Here is a 23,877-nt window from a genome sequence, read left to right as displayed (position 1 = left end):
CCCTTGGGTGTGTCATGCAGCAAATAATGCTTTCTCAATTTGTTTGTGGCAGATAAGAATGTATCTAAAGGCACTTATTTCTTCCCACTTCTTATTTCAGAGGTTGTATGGGGCAATGATCAATCTGTGTATTTGATGCATGAGAACAATATCTACGGCTGCACTGAAGCGCCATTTTACTGAAGACTATAAATGATTTTATATTTCTTTAATTCTTGGCCATATGACACAGTGAATTTGCTTTGAGCCTAAAACAGAATTCCCCTGTAGTATTACCTTTGTGGTATGAACACATGAATAATCTCTCTGTGAGAAAAGTTAACATGGTTCTTTCTTAATGAGAACACAAGAAAATTTCTTTGGGAGGGAGAGGTTGGGAGAGGAAGAGAACTGCAGATTCTGCTGCTTTGGCAACTCAGGATTGAGCAAATGAGGCAATAAAATCCTTTAGGACAGAGATTCTATCTCCTTGAGAGTATTTTTTGCCAAAATATGGTAATCACCCATATATTCTGCAAATGCAGGAGAACAGACTGTCTTAACACTTCTTCTCAGCTTTTTGGTTTGATCCAAATTCTTTGTACAAATACCCCCTGCATCCTCACATCACCCCACTTATCTCTTTTAAATCAACTCTTTCTCTTTAGATAGTACCCATTCTTATGCTTTTAAGTATTACCCACAATGCCAAATTTTAAGCATTCAGTTTGACATGCACACACACACTCACATTTTTAAATTTCTATTAAATTATTTTTTCTATTAAATTAACTTTTAATTTCTATTAAAAAACTTAATTATAAGCTTTGGTTGCTACAGGGTCACAGCATTTAGATCTGTCACCTCTCAGCCACATAGACTGCCACCGGATGGCCACCAACCACACAGACCTGTCATTTGAAAATTCATTCTGTGACATTGCCTGCTAGAGGGCATTTAAGTTTTTCCTGTGAACTAAGACTTTTGTCCACCTATTTATTGGTCCAGATGTTCTGGAATGAGTTTCCCGCACTGCATTATGGTTCTTACTCCAACTTTCTCTGGTGACACAGCCAGACACATGAACCAGACATTCATCTACCACAAGGCTGTTGTTGAGGACACCACATACTTTCTTTTTAACAAACACAACCAGGAGATAATTCTTGTTCTTTGTTACTTTTAAAAGCACTACTTCACCAGAAAACAGTTTCTTAAAATTTTATTGACACTACAAATTTGTAACTGCTTGATAATCTCAAAGTTATATTTATGGTCTACGAATAATGCCTAATGTGATCTCATATAATTTCTTATGCTCAGCCTATTACAAACATAATTCTTTTCCACACTGATTTGACTTCTGCATTTGGGAACTCTATCACTTTGTGTCTTACAATTGTCCAAGTTACCTTAAACCTTTATAAAACGATAAATATATAACTATACATGTGAGTAGCAATTATAGCATTGTAGTACTGCCATTTTCTCATGGCTAGCTTTGTATTGGACTGTGGTAATTTTGAAGACCAGAACTGTATTTTCACAATGTCTAGTGTAGTCTTGGGGTCACTTTTATTAGCAGTAGTATCCATCATGTGCTAGGCGCGTGTTGGCCTCTAGAGGGCGCGCTAGTCCCCTCTGACGTCAGCAGCCCCTCCATCCAAATTCCAAGTGTAGTCAGACACTTCATATAACACTTAGTCCTTTCTTTCTTTCTCTTTCTCTCTCTCCCTCTAACACACAGGTTTTATGAATCTTTTCCCCTTTCTCTTACAAACAGCTGTCGGTAGCAGTTTTCTGACTCTGACAGTGTGCTGTTACTCAGTTCACAGAACCCCTCAGGTCAGCCAGGCTTGATTAGTGAGCGAAACCTAGTGGAGCCCAGTTGCTCTAGCACTAGGATCCTTCTACTCCAAACTTGCCTGCCCCTTCTCAGAAGTGTTCTGCCCAGGGGCTGAACCTCTCCATGTGAGACAAGCGCTTCCCTTGGACTGCACAGTTGGATACATGAGCAGAAGCGAAGCTCTGGAATTCTCTTGGTGGACATGGCTGTGCACGGCTCTGCAGGTCTCTGTGTGCACAGCTGTGCAAAGCTCTAAGTTCTCTCAGTGTGCACAGCTGTGCAGCCACAACTCGGCAGAAAAAAGTCTGCAGGGAAAGCACCTGTACTCACATAGATTTCTACCTCTCATTTTTTCTTTCTACCTTTTTTTTCCCCCAAAAGACCATCTTAAAAAAGTCCCTAATCAGGAAATAGCTGTGCTTTGCTGCATCACAATTTCTGAATGATTAGATCGTAACTCTACCTTTAATTTTGTAGGTACATTAAATTTTCCAAGTAAAGCTTTCACTACCTGTGAAATTTTTCTTTCAAGGATTTTTTAATAACCCTTTATGAACAGCTACAAATCTGAATGAATGAAAAAATAAAAACACAACCTTTATAAGAAAGTAACAAGCAAGAAGGCATCTCCACAGGTTGAGGGAAACATCAAGCACACATAACTAAGTCTGGGACCTATCTTTGGAGGACCAGCAATAAAATTTTAAAATAATTCCAGGCCTGATCCAGTTCAGGATTTTTACCAGACATTTCTTTTCAAAAGTTGAAGCCTATGTCATGCACAATAATTACAAAAGGGATTTCAGACCCAACCTAAGTACCATGCCTAAGAATTAAAACCACTCACTTTGCTGCAGGGTATTACTGTATCCGCAGACACTCCAGGGCCAGAGCAAGTCCTTAGCACAGAGCAGTACTGTATTTTTCTTATTAAATGATTGAACTTTACAGGATTCTTGTGAAAAATTAAAATCAGAGCAAATCATAGCAGAAGACTACTTTAGTCCAAATTTAGGTGATGGAAATTTTTATTCATTCTCTTGCATTGAAGAGCAAATATAGGGACTGTGATTGTCTGTCTCAAGAACATTGCCCTTTGTCCACCCTGAGATCCTTTCAGACAGACTTACTGGACAGTTCACCAGGGGTTTCTCTATGATATGCATTCAAATCGCAGGAAACGTTTCATTTCAGATATCTTAACATGAATCCTATAGCATAAAAATTCCCACAGCCCAACCCTGTCCCCTCAGACTCAGGGCCCCAGCCATATCTACTCTTAGTGCAGGGAAAGTGTGGCTGGTACCTCATGTGGGATTTGACATCCAGCAGCTCCAGAGCAGTGACCCGTGGCTCCCCAGCCAGGTTTTGCAAGATCTTCAGCCTTGGTCCGCAGTGCTTATAGAACTCAGTGCAGATATTCAAGAGGGATTCCCTGGGTCTCCTGAACTCTTCCCGAGCGATACGCTCATCCAGTTCCTCTCGGGGAAGTCCTTGCCCTTCCTCCAGTAAGTGAAGGTTTTCCCTGGGAAATTAGAAAAGATCGAACCAGGGGTCTGGAAAGGTGGGCATGTGTCAAGAATGAGAAGAGTGTGAAGGAAATCATAAGATTGCTACTGAGGTAAGGAGGTGGTAGGTTTGGGCCAGGTGAACCTCATGGGAAGGATCAAGTTTACCAGGAGAGACTGTTGCCCTGAATTTTAGTGATTTTCCACGAGCCGCTTCCTGAGGATTTACATGGAAACAGCAGGTCATGATCCCTTGACTACATCTAACAGAACTCTGTCTACCCAGATCCCCGGTCACAAATGGCGTGGAATTCGAGCAGGTCTTTCTGTACCTGATAAAGTGCAGTTTGGCTCCTTGCTCCTGGTACCTAGGAGTCAGAAAACACAGCTTGTGTCAACACCAGTGCAACCCAGCCGCCCTTGGCTGAGGCTTCCTTTATAATTTTCCTAGGAAAAGCTCTTGCTGATATATTTTAATCAGCTCGCAAGCATATACATATTAATCTCAACAAATGAAATCTGTGTCTTTCATTTGGCTGCCATGTACAAAGCAATTATAGTCGCTATGAAAGCTGCTCCATTACTGTATACTTTAAGAAAAATGCATAAGAACTCACAGAATATAGCCAAAGGAGAGACATTTTTGACAACTTTGAATTCTAAGGCACAGCTTTAACACTATGTGCCCTGGTTTAAGGGATCAGAGAAGGAGGGGTGGCTGACCCCTGTTGTTTTGCAGCCTCACCTACTGCTTTGTGATTCACTGATAGTTTGGCAGGAGAAGACTTTTTTTTGTATTCACCTAGTGGATGAACCTAACCCAATATGCATGGACAAGAGATGTAAGTGATAGCATTTTCTCATAAGGTAAGAAGCGAATGCCTGAGTTAATGATCACACTGCGTAATTTATAATTGGGCTTGAATTTATTTTTGCCTTATTTTTAATATGCATATGTGTGCTAAGCTGCGAAGTTTGCATAAATAATAATACACACTTAAAAATATGCTTCAGAGAGAATAGAAATGTTTTTTAGCTTTTCTTACAAGTTCCTTGTTAATGACTCCATACTAGGAAAAGAGAAATTTCTCTTAAGTTGATTGTGGGTTTGTGCCCACAATCAGGGGGAAGAGAATGTCACTGTTGTATTTTGGAATATTTTGAAGCTCACACAAATAGAATGAAGCAGGTAAAGCATTAAGTAGTACAGGTGATGTCTGAGTTACATCAAAACAAGGGAAGGAGAATCAAGTGAGCAGTTATCAAACCCTATTTGAGGACAAAAGTCAAAATTTGGGTAAAATCTGTAGAAAATCTGCCCCGGGGATGAGAAAACATTATTACTAGAGGCAAAGGAAACAACACTGGAAAAGTTTGCAGAGATCACTTAGCAGGGCGATGCAAACAAGCCAACACGACACCAGCTCCGAATGTGGTTTGGGTTTCTCTTTGACAATTTTAAAAGCAGCCTTGATTGTCTCATAACTCTAAAGTCACCTGTATTTCTTTTCACAGAAGACTTTCCACTTAATATTGACTATTTTTGGGACTCCTTTCATTCCCAACAACTGGAATTCAGGTTATAGGAAACTGAAAGATCATAAGAAGGAAAGCGTGCATTACCTGGTGTTCACGCCAGAGGACATGGTGTGGTTGGCCGTGGTGGTCCCCTTGTGACCCTGGTCACACCTGCTCATCTGCGGGGCTGTCATGGGCCTGTAACAATAACAATAATTTCCAGAACAAAGCAACAGTGACCAGCTGGAGGTGGTAGTGCATGCCAATAATCTCAATACTAAAAGGTTGAGGCAGGAGGATCAAGCCAATCCTCGGCTACATAGTAAGTTCAAGTCCAGCCCAAACTATGTAGCAAGACCCTGTCTCAAAAACCAAACCAAACCAAACCAAACAAAAAAATGACAACAGACATGGAAACCATCATGAAAGTTTTATGTTATGTTATGTTTATGTTAGCTTTTGTTGTAGTTTTAGACTCTTAAAAAGGCCAGGCTAGCTAGGGTTGGGCTTTCCTGTCATATATTTTCTGTCTGTTTGGAGAGGTACATTAAAGGCCAGGTTAATTCCTTTAGGTCTGTGAGTCTATCATTATTTAATCATTAAAGACCGCTTCGTGGTTCTGAGTAATAAACTACACTCATCAAATAAGACTCGTGACCAAGTGCCCAAGACTGCTGACTGAGAGTTCAGTGCTCATTCTGCAGGCCGGGCACTCAGCCAATCTGGCCAGGTATGAAAAGCACAGGTTTCTACATATCTCTGTGGCCACTGACACCAAAATCAATCACTCTTACTCTTCTGAGAAACCGTCAAAGAATGAAAAAATTCTCACAGCGAAAGTTACAACTAAGGCCACCCATGAAATCTGTACCTACATTATGGCAGTAATTTAGATGCTTTGGGACAGGTTCCAATCATCTCATTCGATATCTGCAGCATTTATATAAAATATTTAAAGTTTCCCTCTGTGTTGGTATCTAAGACACAGATGGGATAGTGTAGTTTTTTTAAAGGAATTTTTAATGTTTGCTTCTATATCGCTTATGTTCTGTGTGCTAAGTACACCTAGAAATGAAGGAAAGTTCTAATAACCACACCAGGTTCTTCTCTTCCTGCATGGCACCCTGAATTTAAAGATAGTTTCCAAGACTGGCTGTCAGGTGTTACCGCACTGATTACGTCACATTTCAAGCAAATCATGACAAAATGGAGGGGAGGTTACTTGGGCAGCCTTTGAAAGCAGGCAGTCTCTCTGGTTGGGGCAGAGATCAGAAGTGTGAGAAGGTTTCAAAGTGCCACTGTTGGCTGAAGACCGAGGGCCATGCACAGGAGCACATGGGCCTTCTCAGTGTAGAAGCAGCCCTGGCTGAGGGCCTACAAGGACATGGGATTTCAGGCCAGAGCTGTGTGAAGCTGAGTTTACCCCAAAACCTAAATGAGCTTGGAATTAAATTCTTCCCCTGTCCAGTACACAGGGTAAGAGCTCTGAATGACCAGTGCTTTGATTTCTACCTTACGAAACCTGAGAGCAGAACTCAGCCGCCCCTGCCTGTGGCTCACAAAACCCTGAGATAATAAATGAGTTGCACTTTAAGTCTTAAACTTTATAGTAATGTGTTACACAACAATAGACGAGCAACACACTCACATTTGCCTATGTAATGCCTACAGGACTTCTGAATTTCTCTTTTCATAAGATAAAGACCTTAGGAATTGGGAAGTGAATGGGGATTCTTGTCTCTTTTTTGTGAAAACAATGAAATCTATTTTGTTTGGACTGTTACCAACCAGTGAGTCTTTTATTCCACAAAAAGAATACTAACTGCACTGAGATAGAGAAGGCCACAGAATTTCCACTGCCAGAGTCTCACCCACAACTCTTCGTGGTATTTTGGGTAAATCAATTTTGGATAAATTAATTGACTTAGCCTCATAGAAGGGAACAGAAAAGAGGAATGGGTCAACATTATGTACTATAAGGAGAAATAACTAACATGGTACTTCAGAAAAACAGACACCTTTGCTATAGTTGCAGGAAGGGCCTAGTACCAGCATACAGATGGAAGCATGTAGTGTGTAAATCACCGCTTATCTTTACAATGTTCTCCTCCCAGAACTTTAATGAAATCATCAGCAAAGCACTGGGACTGTTTCTCATTGGAAGAGGTAATTTTTTGCGACTTCCTGTTTTACTTTCCCCATTTACTCATTTTAGGTGCATACAAACATTCAAAGATGATTATCTGCTTGCAGAGGATGGTGTGTGGCTCAGGGCTAGGAAGGAGGCATACACTGCAGTTCATGAACAGTGATCTCACTCGCTCTCATTGCCTGGGGCATGCTCAAAAGTTCTTCTGTGGATTCAGGGAGTTCCCTGACTAAACTAACACAGCAACATGGGGCTGGGGAAATCGTGTCTCTTGTGGGGGATGAGGAAGGTAAATCATAAGCAGAATTTTGGTCTAAGAATATGGTACTTTAGGCTAGACAGATGGTACAGCAGAATGTAATGAAGGAGGAAAAACAAAACAAAAAAAAGCAAACCCAGGAAGAGGACATCCCCAGTCCCATCTGGTGAAGAATACATCCTTGTAGATCACTTAGAAGGAAAGAAAATCACTGGCTGAGTGTCCTGCACTCTCTCCATCTTTGATTACATCCAGAGACTGCCACCTGCTCCATCCTTACCACTTGGCAGCTCGGTTCTTCGTATTAGTACACCCAAGAACAGCACAATTGGGCTATGTTCACATTTGACCTCTTGTGCCAATCTACGTTTCCATTCCCAAAGTACCCAACCCTCTCAGCATTATTTAGGCCTGGTCCACAAAAACCATGTTAATCCTGTTATTAGAATTGCAGTGTGCAGTTTATATTTGTTACACAGTTTCTAAAATTATAGTATAAAGTCATACCTTCATTAAAATAAAGTAATACAGTTTAGTTGGATTTGCAGAAATTTAATGTCTCATTAAATCATAAGCTAATAAAAAGGTTGCTCACATTTTCACATTCTCTCTTTTACAAGACTTGTCAATGGCGTAAAATTGCCACCAAGCTCCGCCAGCTATATGCAATTGTATTTAGCAATCATAGTAGGGATATTATTATTACTACACTATTAATACTACCACTATTCTAAACACTGAGTACTGTTTATTCAGGAACTGTTAACTATTTGAAGTTAGGACATCAGGTTTTAACAGATACCCGTAAAATAGTAAGATAGGAAATCTATAAATAACAGATAGGCTTTTAGAGATTTTAAGCTATAACATACTTGTCTTCATCTTTTCAATGGACACCTGTGGTTCAAGGCTGTGATATTTCTGTGGTGGGATTACCTGGTGAGTACCTCCACACTGTATAAAAGGGCTTGCAGGGATGTGGCCAGAGCAGCCATGGCAGCAATCTCCTCCCGGGCAGCAGGTACAGTCTCTACCTGTGATGTCTGCCTTTTTAGCTTTTGTAGGTAACATGGAACTAAAGCTTCCAAGACCATCAGCATCTGAAGACTACAAACCAGAGAAAGAACACCAAGTCACACATTGCACTCTCCTTTTGTGGGCAATATTTAAGAGCACAAAGAAAGCCCCTAAAGTGCCAGGCATGGTGGTGCACACCTGAAATCCCAGCACTTGGAAGGCTAAGCAGAAGGATCACCTTGAGTTTGAGGCCAGCCTGGGCTACACAGTGAGTCCATGGTCAGCCTGAACTACAGGACATAGTAAGATCCTGTCTGAAAAAGCAGAACAGAAAAAAGAAAGCCTCTCCAACGATGAGGAGCTCTAAGTCTCCTTCCCTTCCCACCCAAGTCTGCTGGAAATGTTGGTCACAGTTAACTAATTAACCACCTGCTAATGGGTAGTGAGTTCTGCCTTAAAGAAATATGTGATCTAGTTGGGGGAATTGGCCATTGAAATAAGTGGCTGAACAACTGAGCTACACAGGACATTGAAAGAAACAGGTTTCAGAATCCTCAACAAGGCTTTTCTGTTCAAGAATTTGCTGAGTGTGATTTTGTGGCTGAAACAATTCCAAGACAACAAAAGGCCCTTTTGAAGGAGGTGGGTTTCTAAAAGCTTAAGCGATCTTGCAGTGAGAGACTGGAAACTATCACTGTGATGCGGGCTGGTGATGCCTGTTTACTGGCAGACCCTGCTCATTCACAGCACCCATACTCGGCGTAGTGCTGAGGTGACATTTGAGAATGTCATCTCAAAGCGGAGATGGAACATTCATTCAACTGTAAAATTATGACTCTAAACTTTTTACATCACTATTATACCTAAGTAAAATATACTTATTGATGATCTGGGCTAGTGAAAGATGGAAGAGTAAGGAGGAGAGAAGAAGTAAAAAAGATCAAGATGTGATAACTATCTGTCTATCTATGCACCAATTTCCTCATGACGAACGTATTTATTCTGTATCTCAAACATCCACTGAAAAAAAAGGATAATTTAAGCACAATGACAGTATGACAAGAATGAAAGTCCTGTAAAAATATCCCAGGCCACAACTATTTAAAACATTGTGACTCTACTTAGGAATCATGAAGTCCTCCTATTTAACCTGAGAGGAATGAGAATTAAGGAGGATCAATTTAAAATTAAAAAAAATCATGTAATAATATTGGACATTGGTTTTCTACATACAATGATAGGGAATTTGATGGTGAACTCCAATTTCTTTCCATTTCGCTATGTTTGATTTTTAACTCAAAAGACGTGTCGCATTGGGAATTTGGTAATATGAAGATTTTTTAAAGTCTCTGTTGCTGGCATTTGAATATTAGAGAATGTTACACATTTCATTATTGCAGTGCTTTAATTTTGTAACTTAATCGAGTGCAGAATCACTGATGCATCCTATTAACAATGTACCTGGACACACTGGGAACAAAAAACAGAACAGGAAATACATTTCTACATTAAGTTATAGATTTGGAATTAACTTAACGGAGGGCTGGTCCATTCTGGAAGCTTTTAGAGCTGACATGTTGGAGGAGAAGCAGGAAAGTGGGAGATGAACCACACTGGGAAGAGATTTCAGGTTTGCCCTTCGAAGGGTCACAGTCACACCAGTGGTTGATTGCAGGTACTGTATGATGTTTAACCTCCATCACTGAAGAGAATGAAAAGCTGGGGAGGGCGGGGAAGCATTCCTACTCTCCATATTTCCTCCCATCAAGAGAGTTCAATTAATGTAAATCTTGGGCCCTGGTGGCCTTTCATTCATTGTGTTCTAGGGGAGAGGAAACAATTTACCCAAGCGGCAACTGTGTAAAGGTATGCTGAGCATAATTAGCTCTGCTCAGTCTTTCTTCCAGGGGAGCTGGCCAACAAAGCGGGACTTTTAAATGACAGATGAGACTTATATACAAGGCCAGACGCCACACTGAGGAATTGGGACGATTCACTTTCCATGTGAATCCTTTGGCTTCCTTGTACTTGGCAAAAGGAAAGACAAGACTTATATTCTTGTCCTTTGTGACAGGTGCTCTTACTGCTTCTTGAAACGGGTTTTCACAAGTGGTGTGAATATCTGTAAAATGGGGTTTGCTACTCATCTGTATTACATGAGAGGAAAACATTCTCTGACAAGAGTAAAAATGTTATCCTCCACACAATTCCAAATGAACGGCTTGCCAATTAATGAAGATTTACGATACTTTCCAAATCTTCTGCTATGACACATTTCCTGAATTTAGTTTTTAAAGCCTGTTTGCCAGCATGGTGCCAACTGATACAACCTTCATATTCACGCAACTTTATTTCCTTTGCCGTCTCACAAAGCACGGACTACAGGACTCAGTTACCTTCTAAATGACTCAGGCGCGTACGCCACCACCGTAACACAGAGCTTCATGGCTTCGCTGATGGAGAATGTCAAGTCTTCACTCCCATAGCAGAAATCTGAAAGGACAGAGAGTCGGTGTACACAAAAAGAATGGGTCGTTCTGGGGACAGAGATGAATTTATCACTCCTCACAATGCCTTTCCATTTATATTTCATAGCCTTTTTTATCAGATTTTATTTTCAAACTGTGAAAACTATTAATTTCTTCTTCTGGAGGAAATGGCATTCTTTTTTTCCCCCCTTGAGGCAAGATCTCACTATGTAGTCCAGGCTGGCCTCAAATTTATGGGGGATGACATTCTGTTTTCTACTTTTTAGTAGCTGGATGAAAAATAAAAATGCCTTGTTGAGATGGTTTTAATAATTTATAGAGAAGGCATTGGAATAATCTAAGAGCTAAAACACGATGTTTCATCTTAGGATGATGTCTACTTCTACACACTTCATGACAATCAAAGGCCATTTGGGAGAGCTGTTCACTTAAAATTATTCAAGACAACCAGACCTTCTAACGCTTGACAGAGCAGTGAGAGGGTAGGGGTCTATTGGATATCATTTTAGTATGATTTTCATGGCAGAGAATTTCTTCCTCTAGAGGATCCACAGGAAATTTAAGAAAAAATAGAAGACTTTAAAAATCTACTCAATAGGGGCTGGGGATTTAGCTCAGCAGCATAAGCACCTGCCTTGCAAGCAGGCAGTCGTGAGTTCAATCCCCGGTACCAATAAAAATGAAAAAGACACACACAAAAAAATCTACTCAATAAATGTGTAGCACTTTCTAGATACTCCATCTATCTGTGTATCTGTCTACCTATATATCTATCATCTATCCAGCCATCATCTATCTGTCACAAGAAACTTTTGCATTTACCTAATGACTTAAGAGGCTTCTCGGCTTTGACCAACTCCAGGATGTCTAATATGTCAGCGGTCTCTCCCTCCAGGGATTGCAGCAAATCAAACAGGCACTGAGCTGACACACCTTTGTTGGGGCTATTATTGGCAGCATCCTGTACAAAGAAAAATGACTTTAGTTTACTGACTCTCACCTTGGTACTAATACCACTGACTGATCAAACTTCATAAACACAATCGCTAACAACAATTGCTGCACCTATCTGGAATTCAACTTATATATTTCTGCATCCAGCAGTACTGGTACCTGATTTCAGGGTGGTGCACCTGAATTTCAGGGGGATCTATTAAGTACAAAAGAGATATGTGGGAAACTCATTATAGAACAGTAATAGATGAACTGCTAGAAAGTTTCATGATAATGGCTCTATTGGCATAAAGTAGTACAATTATGGAAATTTTCACAATACATGGTTGAACACTTGAAACGGATGCTTCTTTTAACTAAAGACTTCTTTTAACTAAAGACTATGAATTTCACAGGTCTTGATCAAAAATATATCTCCCAAACAGAAATACAGTACTCGCTATTTTGAATCTATTTGAAATACTTTTGATCTATTCATAAAAACAACAAATCCATATTAAGTTCCTATGTGCCAGGGACCATGGGCACTGAAGTTATAGCAAACTAAAAATCAAACATACATCCACAGGACACCACACAAAAATACCTAACAAGCAAATGCAGAAACCTTAAATTCGGCTGATGACTGTTGCAGACACATGTTAATGAAACAAACACAAGCATAGCACACGGTATGGTGGTAAATGCTCTGAAGAAAAACAAAAGTAAAGCAGGGTAGGTGGTAGAGAATGACAGACAGAAACGATAATTGGGGAACCTTCCTCTCATCATTACCTACTTTCCAAATCTTGCAAGAATGGAGCATAAAAATAGAGCTGGTTTATTTACACACAGGTGAGATGAGATGAGATGGGATGGGGATTAAAGAGAAATGTTGAAGGGAAACGATTTTCTTATTAAAAGAGAAGTAATTTATGGTATTCGTGTCTTATTGTTTGGAGGAAGGGAGCGGAAACATTGAGTACCTAAGCTGAGAATGGCCAGGCCACATACTAAAGGCAGTTTGCACCTGCAGAGCCAACCAGGAAAGCAGCCTACTGTTCTAAAAGCCAGCCCAGGAAGCCAGCCAGCCCAGGAAGCCAGCCTGATCTCCCAGACAGATAGTAGATCAGACTGCTCACTCTAGTAGAAACCAAGCACTAACCCTGCAGTGATAGCCTAACATGGCTGGGCTTTGACCCAAACTGACAGCTTCCCTAACTTTTGTGTCTTCTTTCAACCAATGATAGCCAAATATCTGCCTCTATCCAATCGCGTAAGATGTTCTGCTTCATGTTAGCTCACCGACAACTTCCTAGGCCCACAGCCTTCACTCAGGCTTACCTGAAGCATCCTTCCCTTCCTCCAGAAAGTTTTTCTACTCCTCTGCTGTGTTTGAGGTCTCTGCCAAATGCACCTGGCTCCCTTGGTCTATTAAACTCTGAATAAGTAACCTTTTCTGTTTGTGTTGGTTGATCCTCATGTATCTCCACAGTGCTTACTTACTGGAAACTCCAGGAGAGGGGCCACACTAGCAAACAGCTGCAGCACAAAGGGCTTTCGGTGCAGGATGTAGAACTGGTGGCAGGCGAACTCGATGGCTTGACGTAACTGAGGATTGCTTTCATAGTCTGAGTACACCTGTGGGGAAACGCGTGCTGAGCAAGTGCCTCGAGATGCATGGAATGATGCTTGCTTCTAACACTTCCCATAGCTTGGGAAACAGAAAAATGGCTCATTTCGTAAGCAGGTGGCAGGGAGTATAAAATGGTATAACCTTTCTAGGAAGAAATTTGTTAATCTACACAGAAATTCTGAAAATCTAAACAGACTTTTCCCTAGGAAATTTACAACTGAGAATTTATCTCAAAAGAAGATAAACATGCAAAGATGTTTATCTAAGCAGGTCTCATCTAAGATTGTACATGATAGTCAAAAACTTGAAATGACTCAAATTATTCATTTAGGGTCATTTGTTGAGTGAATTGTGGTCCATGAAAACAAAGGAATAACATGCATTAACTGCTTTTCCATGCTGTAAAGATAATTGTAACTATACTCACGATGTTCTTTTTTATATGAAGATGTAACTTATAAGCATGAACAGTTGGCATGAGCTTTTGTTTAAAAAAGTGTGTGTGTAAACATGCATGCACGTGAGTGTATGTACATGCATGATGGAGAGAGTATCAGGATTTTTGAGAAGTGTAAGCAACGGTTTTTCTGAGAAGGAGGACTTAGGAAATTGGTATTTTCTGTTTAAACTTTATCTTCAAATTTTTATAAAAAGCACACTTGCTTTTGGTAATCAGCAAGACAGTTACAAAAATAGAGAAAACTGCCAATGTTTAAAGTCTTGTCATAGGACACGTAAATTTCTTACCCCATTCGCTGAACAAATTCAACTTTGCATGAACATGTTATTTTTTATAACTTTTTCTAAAACTTCCATAAAAACAGAGAACTAGGGTTAGCCCATGAACCTGCTTGAATTTTACTTAGTTTTCCAAACACAGCCAGGGATACATCAGGCAGGAGTAAGCAGAAACTCATCCTGCTAAATTCACTTCCTCCAAATCCATCTAATCAACTTCCGGGGCAGCAGATAGCTCTGTTCAGACGGAGGTCAGAGAACCTCTCAGGAGAAACAGCACCTAAACCGATGCCATGGAGCCAACCCAACACAGGGATTCTGTAGCACCGAGAGCAGCAGCACTATCTGGAGGTCTTGCCCTGATTCAGGAACCCTGAGGGGGCCTGGTCCCATGCATTTCTAGCTAACAACACCCAGGTGCTGCTGAGAGCACATGGACAGTCACTGGCCTGGAAGAAACAGCAAAGCACATCACACCCGAGAGGCTCAGGATGGGAGCGGATGCACCAGCTTCCACCTAGGCACCTGCAGCATGGTGGGGAGAATCCACTGGTAGCCGCTGAGAGAGAAGAGGTGATTGAAGTGCACAGCGGTGTTGATGACGGTGGCCGCATACTGCCGGAGCAGGGCGCTGTCCTCGGGGTGCAGGATCAGAGCCCCATTGAACACGTTGAGGAAGAGCATGATTTCGTCTCCCCAGGGGAACTCGCTCGGCATGCCGAGGAACATCTCCTCTAGGAGCTGGATCCACAGGCTTTTCTGCAGGGTGTCTAGGCCAAACAGCTCCTTCCCAGCTGTGAGAAGCAGAAACAGCAGGGACAGAGTTAGCCCACCCACGCCAGTGTCATCTGCGTGAGCACATGGCCGAGGCTCTGCTGTGTCCCATGTGTGCCAGCTCCGGGCCGGCCAAGGAGGAGCTCTGTTGCGGAAAGGCGTCCAGGCCCCGAGTGGCCGGCATCAGCACAGCACCTCCTGGTTGTCAGAGCACTTCGTCAGCACCTCTGAGTTTGTTCTGCGGGAAGGCAGGGCCAGGGTGTGCAGTGCTCTGCCTCTAACTAATGTAGCAAGGCACAGCAATACTGATTTAGCCACATTAATAATAGTCCTGGTGTGGGGTTTCCAAAGTGGGTCTCCTTCTGTTCCCATCTGTCTCTCAATTCAGTATAATTTAGAGTAACATATATAGACTTCGAATGTAGAGTTCAGTGAGTTTGTAAAATACCCAACCTCGTAACCAACAGCTCATCAATATAGCAACAATTTTCATCAGCTTCGAAAGTTCGCTGGTGCCTTTTGCTGGAAGTTCATTTCCTCCAATCCAGATGTGACCGCTATTCTTACTTCCATAGCCAGATCAGCTTTTGCCTCCTTTTAAACTCTTATTTTTCAGAGTCAGCCTCTCCTCTCCTAACACCCTGCATACTTTGCTTCATCTGGTTTTTAGTTTTGAGCCCCTTCTCCAAGCTCAGAGCTGACGATGGGGGTGTGCGTGTCACCTGGGAACCTGTTACCAAGGTCAGGCGTGTCACCTGGGAACCTGTTATCAAGGTCAGGCGTGTCACCTGGGAACCTGTTACCAAGGTCAGGCGTGTCACCTGGGAACCTGTTACCAAGGTCAGGCAGGGCCCCCTCCTGGAACTCTGAAGCAGAGGCTGGCACTCAGCAATTTGGGCTTTAATGAGTTCTTTGGGGGATCTGAGGATCCCTTGCTTCCGGAACTCTCTGCCTGGAAGGCTGCTCTACAGGCAAGAACCCGCAAAGGCTGAGGTACCTTGAGGGTCACTGAAGAGTGAGAACTCCGCGTCTATGGCACTGCGCGGGAAGGAGGGCAGCCGCAGGAGGTCCTCCTGCAGCATGGAGACGTGGGACTGTTTGTGGGCCGTGGGGATCTTCTGGGTCAGGGAGATGAGGAACAGCACCCGGCCTACTTCCTCCAGCTTCCGAGTGAACACCTAACAGAAAACAAGAGCAGGAACAGGAGCTCCAGCATCAGGGCCGGGGAAGCAGAGTGACACACCGGGATGACATACCAGGCAGCAAGAGGGGAAAGTGTATTGAGAGGGAGGTGGGTCTTTTCTTTACCACATGGAAAGAGTAAACAAGATTTAATGGACACGCTCTCTGCTTCTGTCTACGCTACAGAAGGAAGAATGTCTCCTGGACTCTGGAGGCTGGAGGGACACAAGGCAGGCGCGGCCAGCTACATTCAGTATCACAGGGGTCCAATTGGTTTGGCTGTCAGAACACAGAAGACTTTCCTGACAGCCAGCCAGCAAGCTAGTTCTGACTGCACCTGGTGAATCTGGGTTTGTCCCTTGAAAGATTAAAGTGGATTCTGGGGGGAAAAGCATTATATTGAGACAAAAGTAGATAGGCCTGTAATTGGTGCCCTTTGTACCTGAGTTAGATGGCTTCCATAGGACTGGTCCCTCCTCTTAGTTCAACTTCTCTTGATGACCAGGGGCAGGGGATGGGACTAGGAAATTCAGGAGAGATGAGCAACTGGAGAGGGGAATTCTGAGCCAGAAGCGTATTATCATCTCCCAGGGAAACTTAAAAGTATGAAGGTTCTACTTTGGGGCTCACATACAGCAAGCATCACATTTTAGGACACTCTTGAAATATGTTCTTAAGCATGGTAAATATCCACACACAGGAGAAGTGCCATTACTGATCATGCTTCTGTCTTCCCGTTAAAATTAGACTAGTGAAATTGTTTATATTTAGTATTTTTCAGTTTTGTCTAATACTCCCGCAGCTTGCTACGAATTAGTGTTTCTCATAAGGCAATATAAGTAGTGAATGGTGGTTAGTATTAAAAATTACTTCAGTGGTCAATTCTATGCCATTATCATTCATCTCATGTAGACATTTTTAATACTTTGATGCCAAGTTAGCATTTTTGATATTTGCAGAAAAATCAAGAAGATCAAGTATCACAAAATTCTTGTTCAAACAATCTTATTAAAAAATAAAGGTAATGCATGGGCAAAACTAACATTGAATCAACTTTACAATTGTATACTAAAGCTATATTTTGCGTGTAGACTAGTGACTTTTCTTAGGCTCAAAGTCTGATTCGAGAGTGGACATTTGAATACCCTTCTGATCTTCAATCCTAAACCTTCATACGACAGCCTGATTGTGTCTTTTAAGAAAAATTACTACAGTCAGATCCTTGACAGGGATAAGCCTCTGGTCATTAGCGGAGCTGGGATGGAATCCAACCTCTGGTCCCTAGTTCAGTGCTTTTTCAGGGACATCAATGGCTTTTACTTTTTCTTTTCAGAGGGCAGAGACCTCTGGGACAACCATCTATCTGATAGCTGCAATCTGTAGACTTCCAATCCTGTTTTACAAAAATGTGAAATGAATATCTATATCTTGAAATTAGGGAGTAAATAGACATTTTTATTGTTTAAATGCAAAGATTTATCATAGTATTTTCCAAGTGATGTTTTTCTTAGTGCTTGTACCTCATGATTCAATTTATGTATAAAACAAACATTATTTTCAGCAAAAAATCTATTGAGCAAGGCCTTTCATTTACTCTCTCCAGAGAGACTCATAATGGAATCACACAGTCTCAGGGCTGGTGACACATTTATGGACTGTCTGTCTCCACGACATGAAGTAGAATAAAAGCGAGTGGTCGGACACCTGTTTCTGAATGAGCTCCTGCCCCTTCTCCGGGTGCATGTGTACCAGGTTCAGCTGTGGGGACACGGACCTCCGGAAGGGGTAAATATCTCGAACATAGGTCTGTGATGGATTACATAAAGAGACAAAAAAAGTTTAAATAGTTAATTTTATTCTCATTTCTTCTTCACTCAAAGGTCAGCCAAAAAAATTATTTTCTAATGGTTTGATTCTTGATTACTTTTATGCTCCTCAATTCTATAAAAATTCAGAGATAGTGAACATCTACCTTGGGAAAGCTTTAGTCCATGCAGAGGGGAGTGTGTCCCATCATGCATCCCTGTACGGGTGTCAGGAGCCATGGAGCCAAAGACAGGGCAACAAACAATGTTTGAGCAGAAGGAGGTCTTGTAAAGTGCTGCCGGGGGTCATCCTGAGGCTGCCCTTTGCTTAGTAAATGAAGTAACCATGGTCATATGTAACACGGTAGAAAAAAGAATCACAGCAGCATTGCAATTCCAACTCTTTACATAACGGGCAACCTAATTTTTTGCTTTGATGTAATCATGATGAATAACTGGTTGGCTTTATTTGCTTTTCCCTTAACACAGATATTATTAACTTTCTGGGCAGACACACCAAAGGGCCAAAAGGTGGCGTAATTGTAGTTCAAAGTCATGCAGACCCCACTCATCATGCCCACCCCTACTTCATTCTCACCTTATTGTAGTGGATAAGGTTCCATCGTTTATCCATGAGGAAGTAATGGGTTGACTGGGATTCTGGGATGTTGAAAAACTCTAGGCACTCCTACAATGAGAATATTAATAAGTGTTTTTCAAGAACATATTGTTTGAGGGAGGGTGAGGAAGGAAGATTATAAGCTCAAGGTCAGTCTGGGAGACTTAGCAAGACCTTGTCTCAAAATAAAAATTTAAGAAAGCAGGTTGGAGATATGGTTTTATGCAAAGCCTTGAGTTTAATCCCCAGTACCACAAACAAACACAAACCCATATTCACCAGGTAGTAAGCTGGAAGATACAAATATTGAAACAATAATTTCTTATTAAGAAATTTATATGTATTTGCATTTTATATATTTTATGTAAGTCCATATACATGAGAATACACATTCAGGAAGTTACCAAGAATGAGGCACAAAGGCTGATAATATAATATAAGCTATTCATTCTCATAGTACTTAAAGATACACAATTATAATTTGGACTGAGTCATAGTCTATGGAGATGCAGTGGCACCTACTGGTCTTCTGTGTTTAGTAATAGCATCAATGAAAATCCAAACTACAGTATGTCGAGAACTTGTTGGATGCTGTATTCTAGGGCCAGTGATTTGCATGTAGATAACTTGTATAGCGTGAACTAGTATCTCAGTACTGCAGGGGGAAAAAACAGAAAGAGAGGTCCTGTGAGTCATTAGGTCACACTGGCTGTCGTGGAACCAGGCTTGGATGGTGCTGTGTCTTTCATTTGTCCTGTCCTTTGGTGTGAGGAGCGCAATCGAGTGGTTGTTGAAATTGCCTCACTGGCTTAGACACTCTTTTGAGGTGTCTGTGTGTAGCCTGTACGAGTAGGATGATTGCATTTCTTTGGAGGGGAATCATTGCCGTAATTATCAGAAAACACTTTCTTACTTGATTTATTCTAAGGCAATGATGGCAAACGTTTTAGAGCTTTCAATTGTACAAACAGCCTGCTACAGTATGTGCACTGAGTTCTCCGTCACCTCTCTAAGGTATGTATTTCCTGCTTTGCCAATAACACCTGCCAATGACAAGTCAAGGCTATACAGAGTCAAGTAGTTGTCACAAAAAGGGTTTCTGGCATGGATCACCAGCTGACACCTAGCGTTTATTCCAGTGCCGTCGGTGGGAAAATGCTGGGAACCCCAGAACCATTGTGATGATCCGAAAAAAGCCCATGAGCTGAAATTCAAAGTATTCCAGGGGAATCAAGAACAACATTAGAGGGTTCTGCTGCTACCTGTAGCCAAGACAGAACCTCCCTAATTACGCCTACTTTAATGAAAGGCTAAAAATACCAGTGAAAGTGGGAACAATCATTTCAGGATGTAATTCATTTAAGGATGTAATAGTGCTGCAAATTCTCAAGGAGTAAAGAATGACACACATCCCACTGGAGACAGAAAAATGTCATTTAACCTAAAATGGTTATTCACAGAGGTAGCCAGAGGAACTGTGCAGAAAAAAATCATTTCTGTCAAAAATCACTCCTACCTTCAAGAGAGCTTCAAACTGAGTATCTTCGTGGACTGGTAGCTGAGTTGGGATGTCACACTCGTTCTGTCCATGAACAACCAAGGTTTTGGTGCCTACCGAAAGGGAAAATCATAACACATGGATCCCACTATAAGAAAATTTGTATCTAAAACATAAACTATTAAAATAATATCAATAAGATGATATTGCTACTAAACACTTAATGTGAGATATGCATTGAACTTTAATAGTTAAAGATATGTTTTAAATATTTTGCACTAAATAATTTTAGCTACCATTCTATTTATGGAGTTTCCAATGCTGTTATCTACTTTTTACATGCATAAATTGTATTTAACTCTCAGAGCAAACCTATGACATGAATATAATCTTCACCTTACAAATGAGGAAACAGAGAAATTGAGTAACTTATCCAAAGACATACATTTACTGTACTTAGTGGAAGAGTCCAAATTCACACAAACACTGCAAGAAATAATACATCCTAGTCTGTTAAATGAGATAACCAGGTGATGCCAGTTGAGATATATAGAGAGAGATTAACAAAACCAAAACAGGCACCAGAAAAGTTGCTTAAGTATAATTTTCTGTATTCTATTTATTTCCCTTGAATCCTTATTTTCAAACCTTTGTGAATATTCTGGCCACCTTGATTTTTTTTAATGAGTTGTTTTTAAGTATATGTGTGACAATATGAATTTCTTTGCTATAATAATACCTGGCCAATATTTTGGATAATCTACACAGCACATAGATACACAACTCATATATGGATTGTTTATCGTGAATCAGGTTTGCCAGCAAGCATTTTATAGACTTAACCTCCTTTATTCATTGTGACAGTGAAGTATGAATCATATTCATATTTTATACACGAGAACAGAAAAATGATCTTTATCTCAGTGAGCCTCAGGAATATGACTAATAAAAGGCAGCGCTGATTTTAACACAGGTTTCTTTGTTGCCAGATCTGTGTCTTGGTCTTTGTATGATTTTGCCTTTCTCTTTATTTCAACAGATGTATAATCATCTATTCTCATAGAAAGCAACCAAAGCTAAAAGATTGGTTAAAATATTCATCTCAAAGACAAACAGGCTACGCAAAATATAGATGGAGAGTACCAAGGGTTTGGAGCACATGTAGTGTTCTTTTGTGATTCTGCCTCTTCCTGCTTCTCTCTTCCAATTTTTCATAAAGCTGCCTCTCACTGAGTTCACAGAGGAGTGGGGCCGGTGTCACACAAACAATATGGCTCTCCCTGCGGTGCCAAAATTCACTCAAAAGTGCTTTCCGTTTAGCTGGCGCTCTATGACAGACTTAAATAAACCTTTAACCTTGGCAGCCGTTCAAAGACCGAGTCACACGGGCCTCGGTTCTGCCGTCTCTTTTCATCTGGCAAATGCTGATGTTTAAAGGCTCTGTTATGGTTTTTTTTTTTCGAATTGTATTAAACAAAAACTCTTTGGTGCATTCAATACCTGGGGTGAGAACTCTGGAAGTTTTCTCAGGAATGAAAGCAGCTCGTGGGTTTTCCAAGGGCTATTTAAAATTTTATTTTTTTAAGTTATGTCACCGGAAGGCGACAGGGGCTGGATTACCCGGCATGGAAGCAGTCACCAGCAGCTTCACCTCGCATTGCTCCTTCTTCATGGTCTGCTTGAGGTCCTTGAAGAAGAGGCCCTCCACGTACCCCACCACCTCCCACAGGAAGGTCAGCGTGGCCGAGATGGCGTCCATGCCCCACTCGCAGGGCGTCCGCACGAAGTACATGATCAGGCCCACCTGGAAGGCAGAACAGCAGCGGTCACAGGGCCGCAGTCCCGCGGGCTCGCAAACTCCATCTCTCACCTTTGCTCCTTCCTCGCACACATCTGCAGTAGGCGAGGTTCACACGCACCCCCAGCAGGAGGTCCGCGTACACAGCACAGCTGATCCTTCTTATCTCCCTTCCCTCCTGCCCGCCTGCCTCCTCCATCTCTAGATCCCGTTCCCCCTTTTCACTATTACTGTTACTATTTAGTTCATGTTTGGGGTGTACCGCATTTACGTTCACTGTGGGTATCTGGTATCTGTACAAGACACACCTGAGATCCTTTTATTCCCCCTTTTCTTTCCCCTTCCCCTTCACTCTGCTTTTAAATTAAACCTTGCTGCTCTTTAGTATTCACTGCTCAAATGCTTCTCTAAGACTCTCAAGGAACAGTGGCCAGGAAGGAGTGTAACTCAGATGCAGACCAAGCAACCGTCCGTCCATCCATCCACACATCCATCCATCCGTCCAGCCACCCATCCATCCACACATCCATCCATCCATCCATCCATCCACCCATCCATCCACACATCCATCCATCCATTCGTCCAGCCACCCATCCATCCACACATCCATCCATCCATCCATCCATCCATCCATCCATCCATCCATCAACACATGTCAATTCTGTTAATATACTGTGTATCACAATGTTAAAAGAATGGCCAAAATATTACTCAGACTACGAGTCATAAACAAAAAAGAATTTTCTCTCCCAAGGAAGAAACAAACATATGAAAGACCAAAACTTTTTCAGTGAATGAAAGAAACTAGTAGTGTAAATGAAACAAATTGGCATTTATCTGAAAATATTTTGAAACAACAGATAATTTGGGGAGTTATTTGAACTTCTTCCTGCTTCCTATTTACCTATCTTCTATTTTACTCCTATATATATGTATTTACTTCAATATATATAATATATTTAAATATATAATATATGTAATATAATATATATGAACAAGTATATATAGAAATATATACATATATGTGGAAATACGTACTTATATAATAATATATACTTATTTCCATATATAATATGGAAATTTACTCCCATATATACTTACTTCTATATATAATATATAAATAGATATTTCCATATATGTAATATATATAAATAAAATACATATTTTATTCCCATATATACTTACTTCCATATATAAATAAATAAATATACAAATATATACTTATTCCATATATATATAAAATAAATGTATAAAATATATAAATATATATTTAATCCTACATATAAATATATATATCTACATGCAATAGTTAAGCTTGTGTGTCTGATGTATTTCACTTAACACTGCGGAGGAAGGTCACGTTTCCAGATATCACCTCATTTGGGAGCTCCAAAGCTAATACCTGTATCGGATGTTTCCCCAAACACCACTTGTAGTAAGTGGTGTAATATATCTAATAACCTCCCTAAGAATGCTCTACTTGGAATACATTAAACATTGTATATGCAGAAATATGTTGAGGACTGATATTGTAGTAGCGAATGAAATAACTTCTGATTTCCATGATTACCTTACTTAATAATGTACAAGAAAATCATAAAGAAAGAATGCAAACTTTTTTTCTGTAGGTTTCCACCTTTTTTTCTTGACAGTTTTGGTAGTCCTGGAAAGCTCTGTAGTTACACCGAAAGGCCCAGTGTTGTTAAGCTAATCTGCTCTGATGGTTTTAAATGGGGAAATACCCTCCAGAACCAACCTCACCTGGAGCAGAAACCTACAAAAGGCAGAAGAGGTGGGAAGCCTGAGGAGTTTAAAGTGCCTCCATCAGTCCAAAATGCAGCTTCCCTAAACTAAGACACACTGAGGCTCTTTCTGAATGGCTGCGGGTGCTGCCAGGTGACAGACTCCTAGGACAGTGGGGTGGGCCTTGCTTATCACAGCAGGACAGTGGTGACTGAGACCGCAGATTAACTCCAGGAGCCCTGGTGCGTGTGTATAAACTGAGGATTTCAAGATTTATTTCCTTTAAATTATCTGGACATCAAACTTCTTTAAAAGCCTTTTCACACCACAGAGGTGCGCGCATCTCCTCCAGCTCCGAAGCTCCAGCACCAGGCCAAATCTGACAG

At 41.1% G+C, this 23,877-nt stretch overlaps 1 protein-coding gene across 12 annotated transcripts in view; it reads right to left on the bottom strand.

The window, feature by feature from the left end:
* The window catches only part of Unc80 (unc-80 homolog, NALCN channel complex subunit), a 201,309-nt gene that overhangs the window by 35,067 nt on the left and 142,365 nt on the right, over nucleotides 1-23,877 (bottom strand). For all 12 annotated transcript variants that reach the window (XM_063237423.1, XM_063237430.1, XM_063237424.1 and 9 more), the window contains 13 exons: nucleotides 21,571-21,754; nucleotides 19,969-20,063; nucleotides 18,432-18,521; nucleotides 17,733-17,834; nucleotides 15,844-16,024; nucleotides 14,598-14,866; nucleotides 13,205-13,339; nucleotides 11,588-11,726; nucleotides 10,673-10,769; nucleotides 8,196-8,366; nucleotides 4,957-5,049; nucleotides 3,666-3,701; nucleotides 3,132-3,350 (listed from right to left, as the gene is read on the bottom strand). In XM_063237423.1, the coding sequence (XP_063093493.1) occupies nucleotides 3,132-3,350; nucleotides 3,666-3,701; nucleotides 4,957-5,049; nucleotides 8,196-8,366; nucleotides 10,673-10,769; nucleotides 11,588-11,726; nucleotides 13,205-13,339; nucleotides 14,598-14,866; nucleotides 15,844-16,024; nucleotides 17,733-17,834; nucleotides 18,432-18,521; nucleotides 19,969-20,063; nucleotides 21,571-21,754 (1,811 nt within the window). The remainder of the gene's footprint in view (nucleotides 1-3,131; nucleotides 3,351-3,665; nucleotides 3,702-4,956; nucleotides 5,050-8,195; nucleotides 8,367-10,672; nucleotides 10,770-11,587; nucleotides 11,727-13,204; nucleotides 13,340-14,597; nucleotides 14,867-15,843; nucleotides 16,025-17,732; nucleotides 17,835-18,431; nucleotides 18,522-19,968; nucleotides 20,064-21,570; nucleotides 21,755-23,877) is intronic.

The sequence above is a fragment of the Cavia porcellus genome, unplaced genomic scaffold, assembly GCF_034190915.1.
Source record: "Cavia porcellus strain 051 isolate PalLab524CR breed Dunkin Hartley unplaced genomic scaffold, mCavPor4.1 scaffold_26, whole genome shotgun sequence".
NCBI classification, from domain to species: domain Eukaryota; kingdom Metazoa; phylum Chordata; class Mammalia; order Rodentia; family Caviidae; genus Cavia; species Cavia porcellus.
Note: the sequence above shows the minus strand (reverse complement) of the source record. Positions and strands in the feature narration are given on the sequence as shown.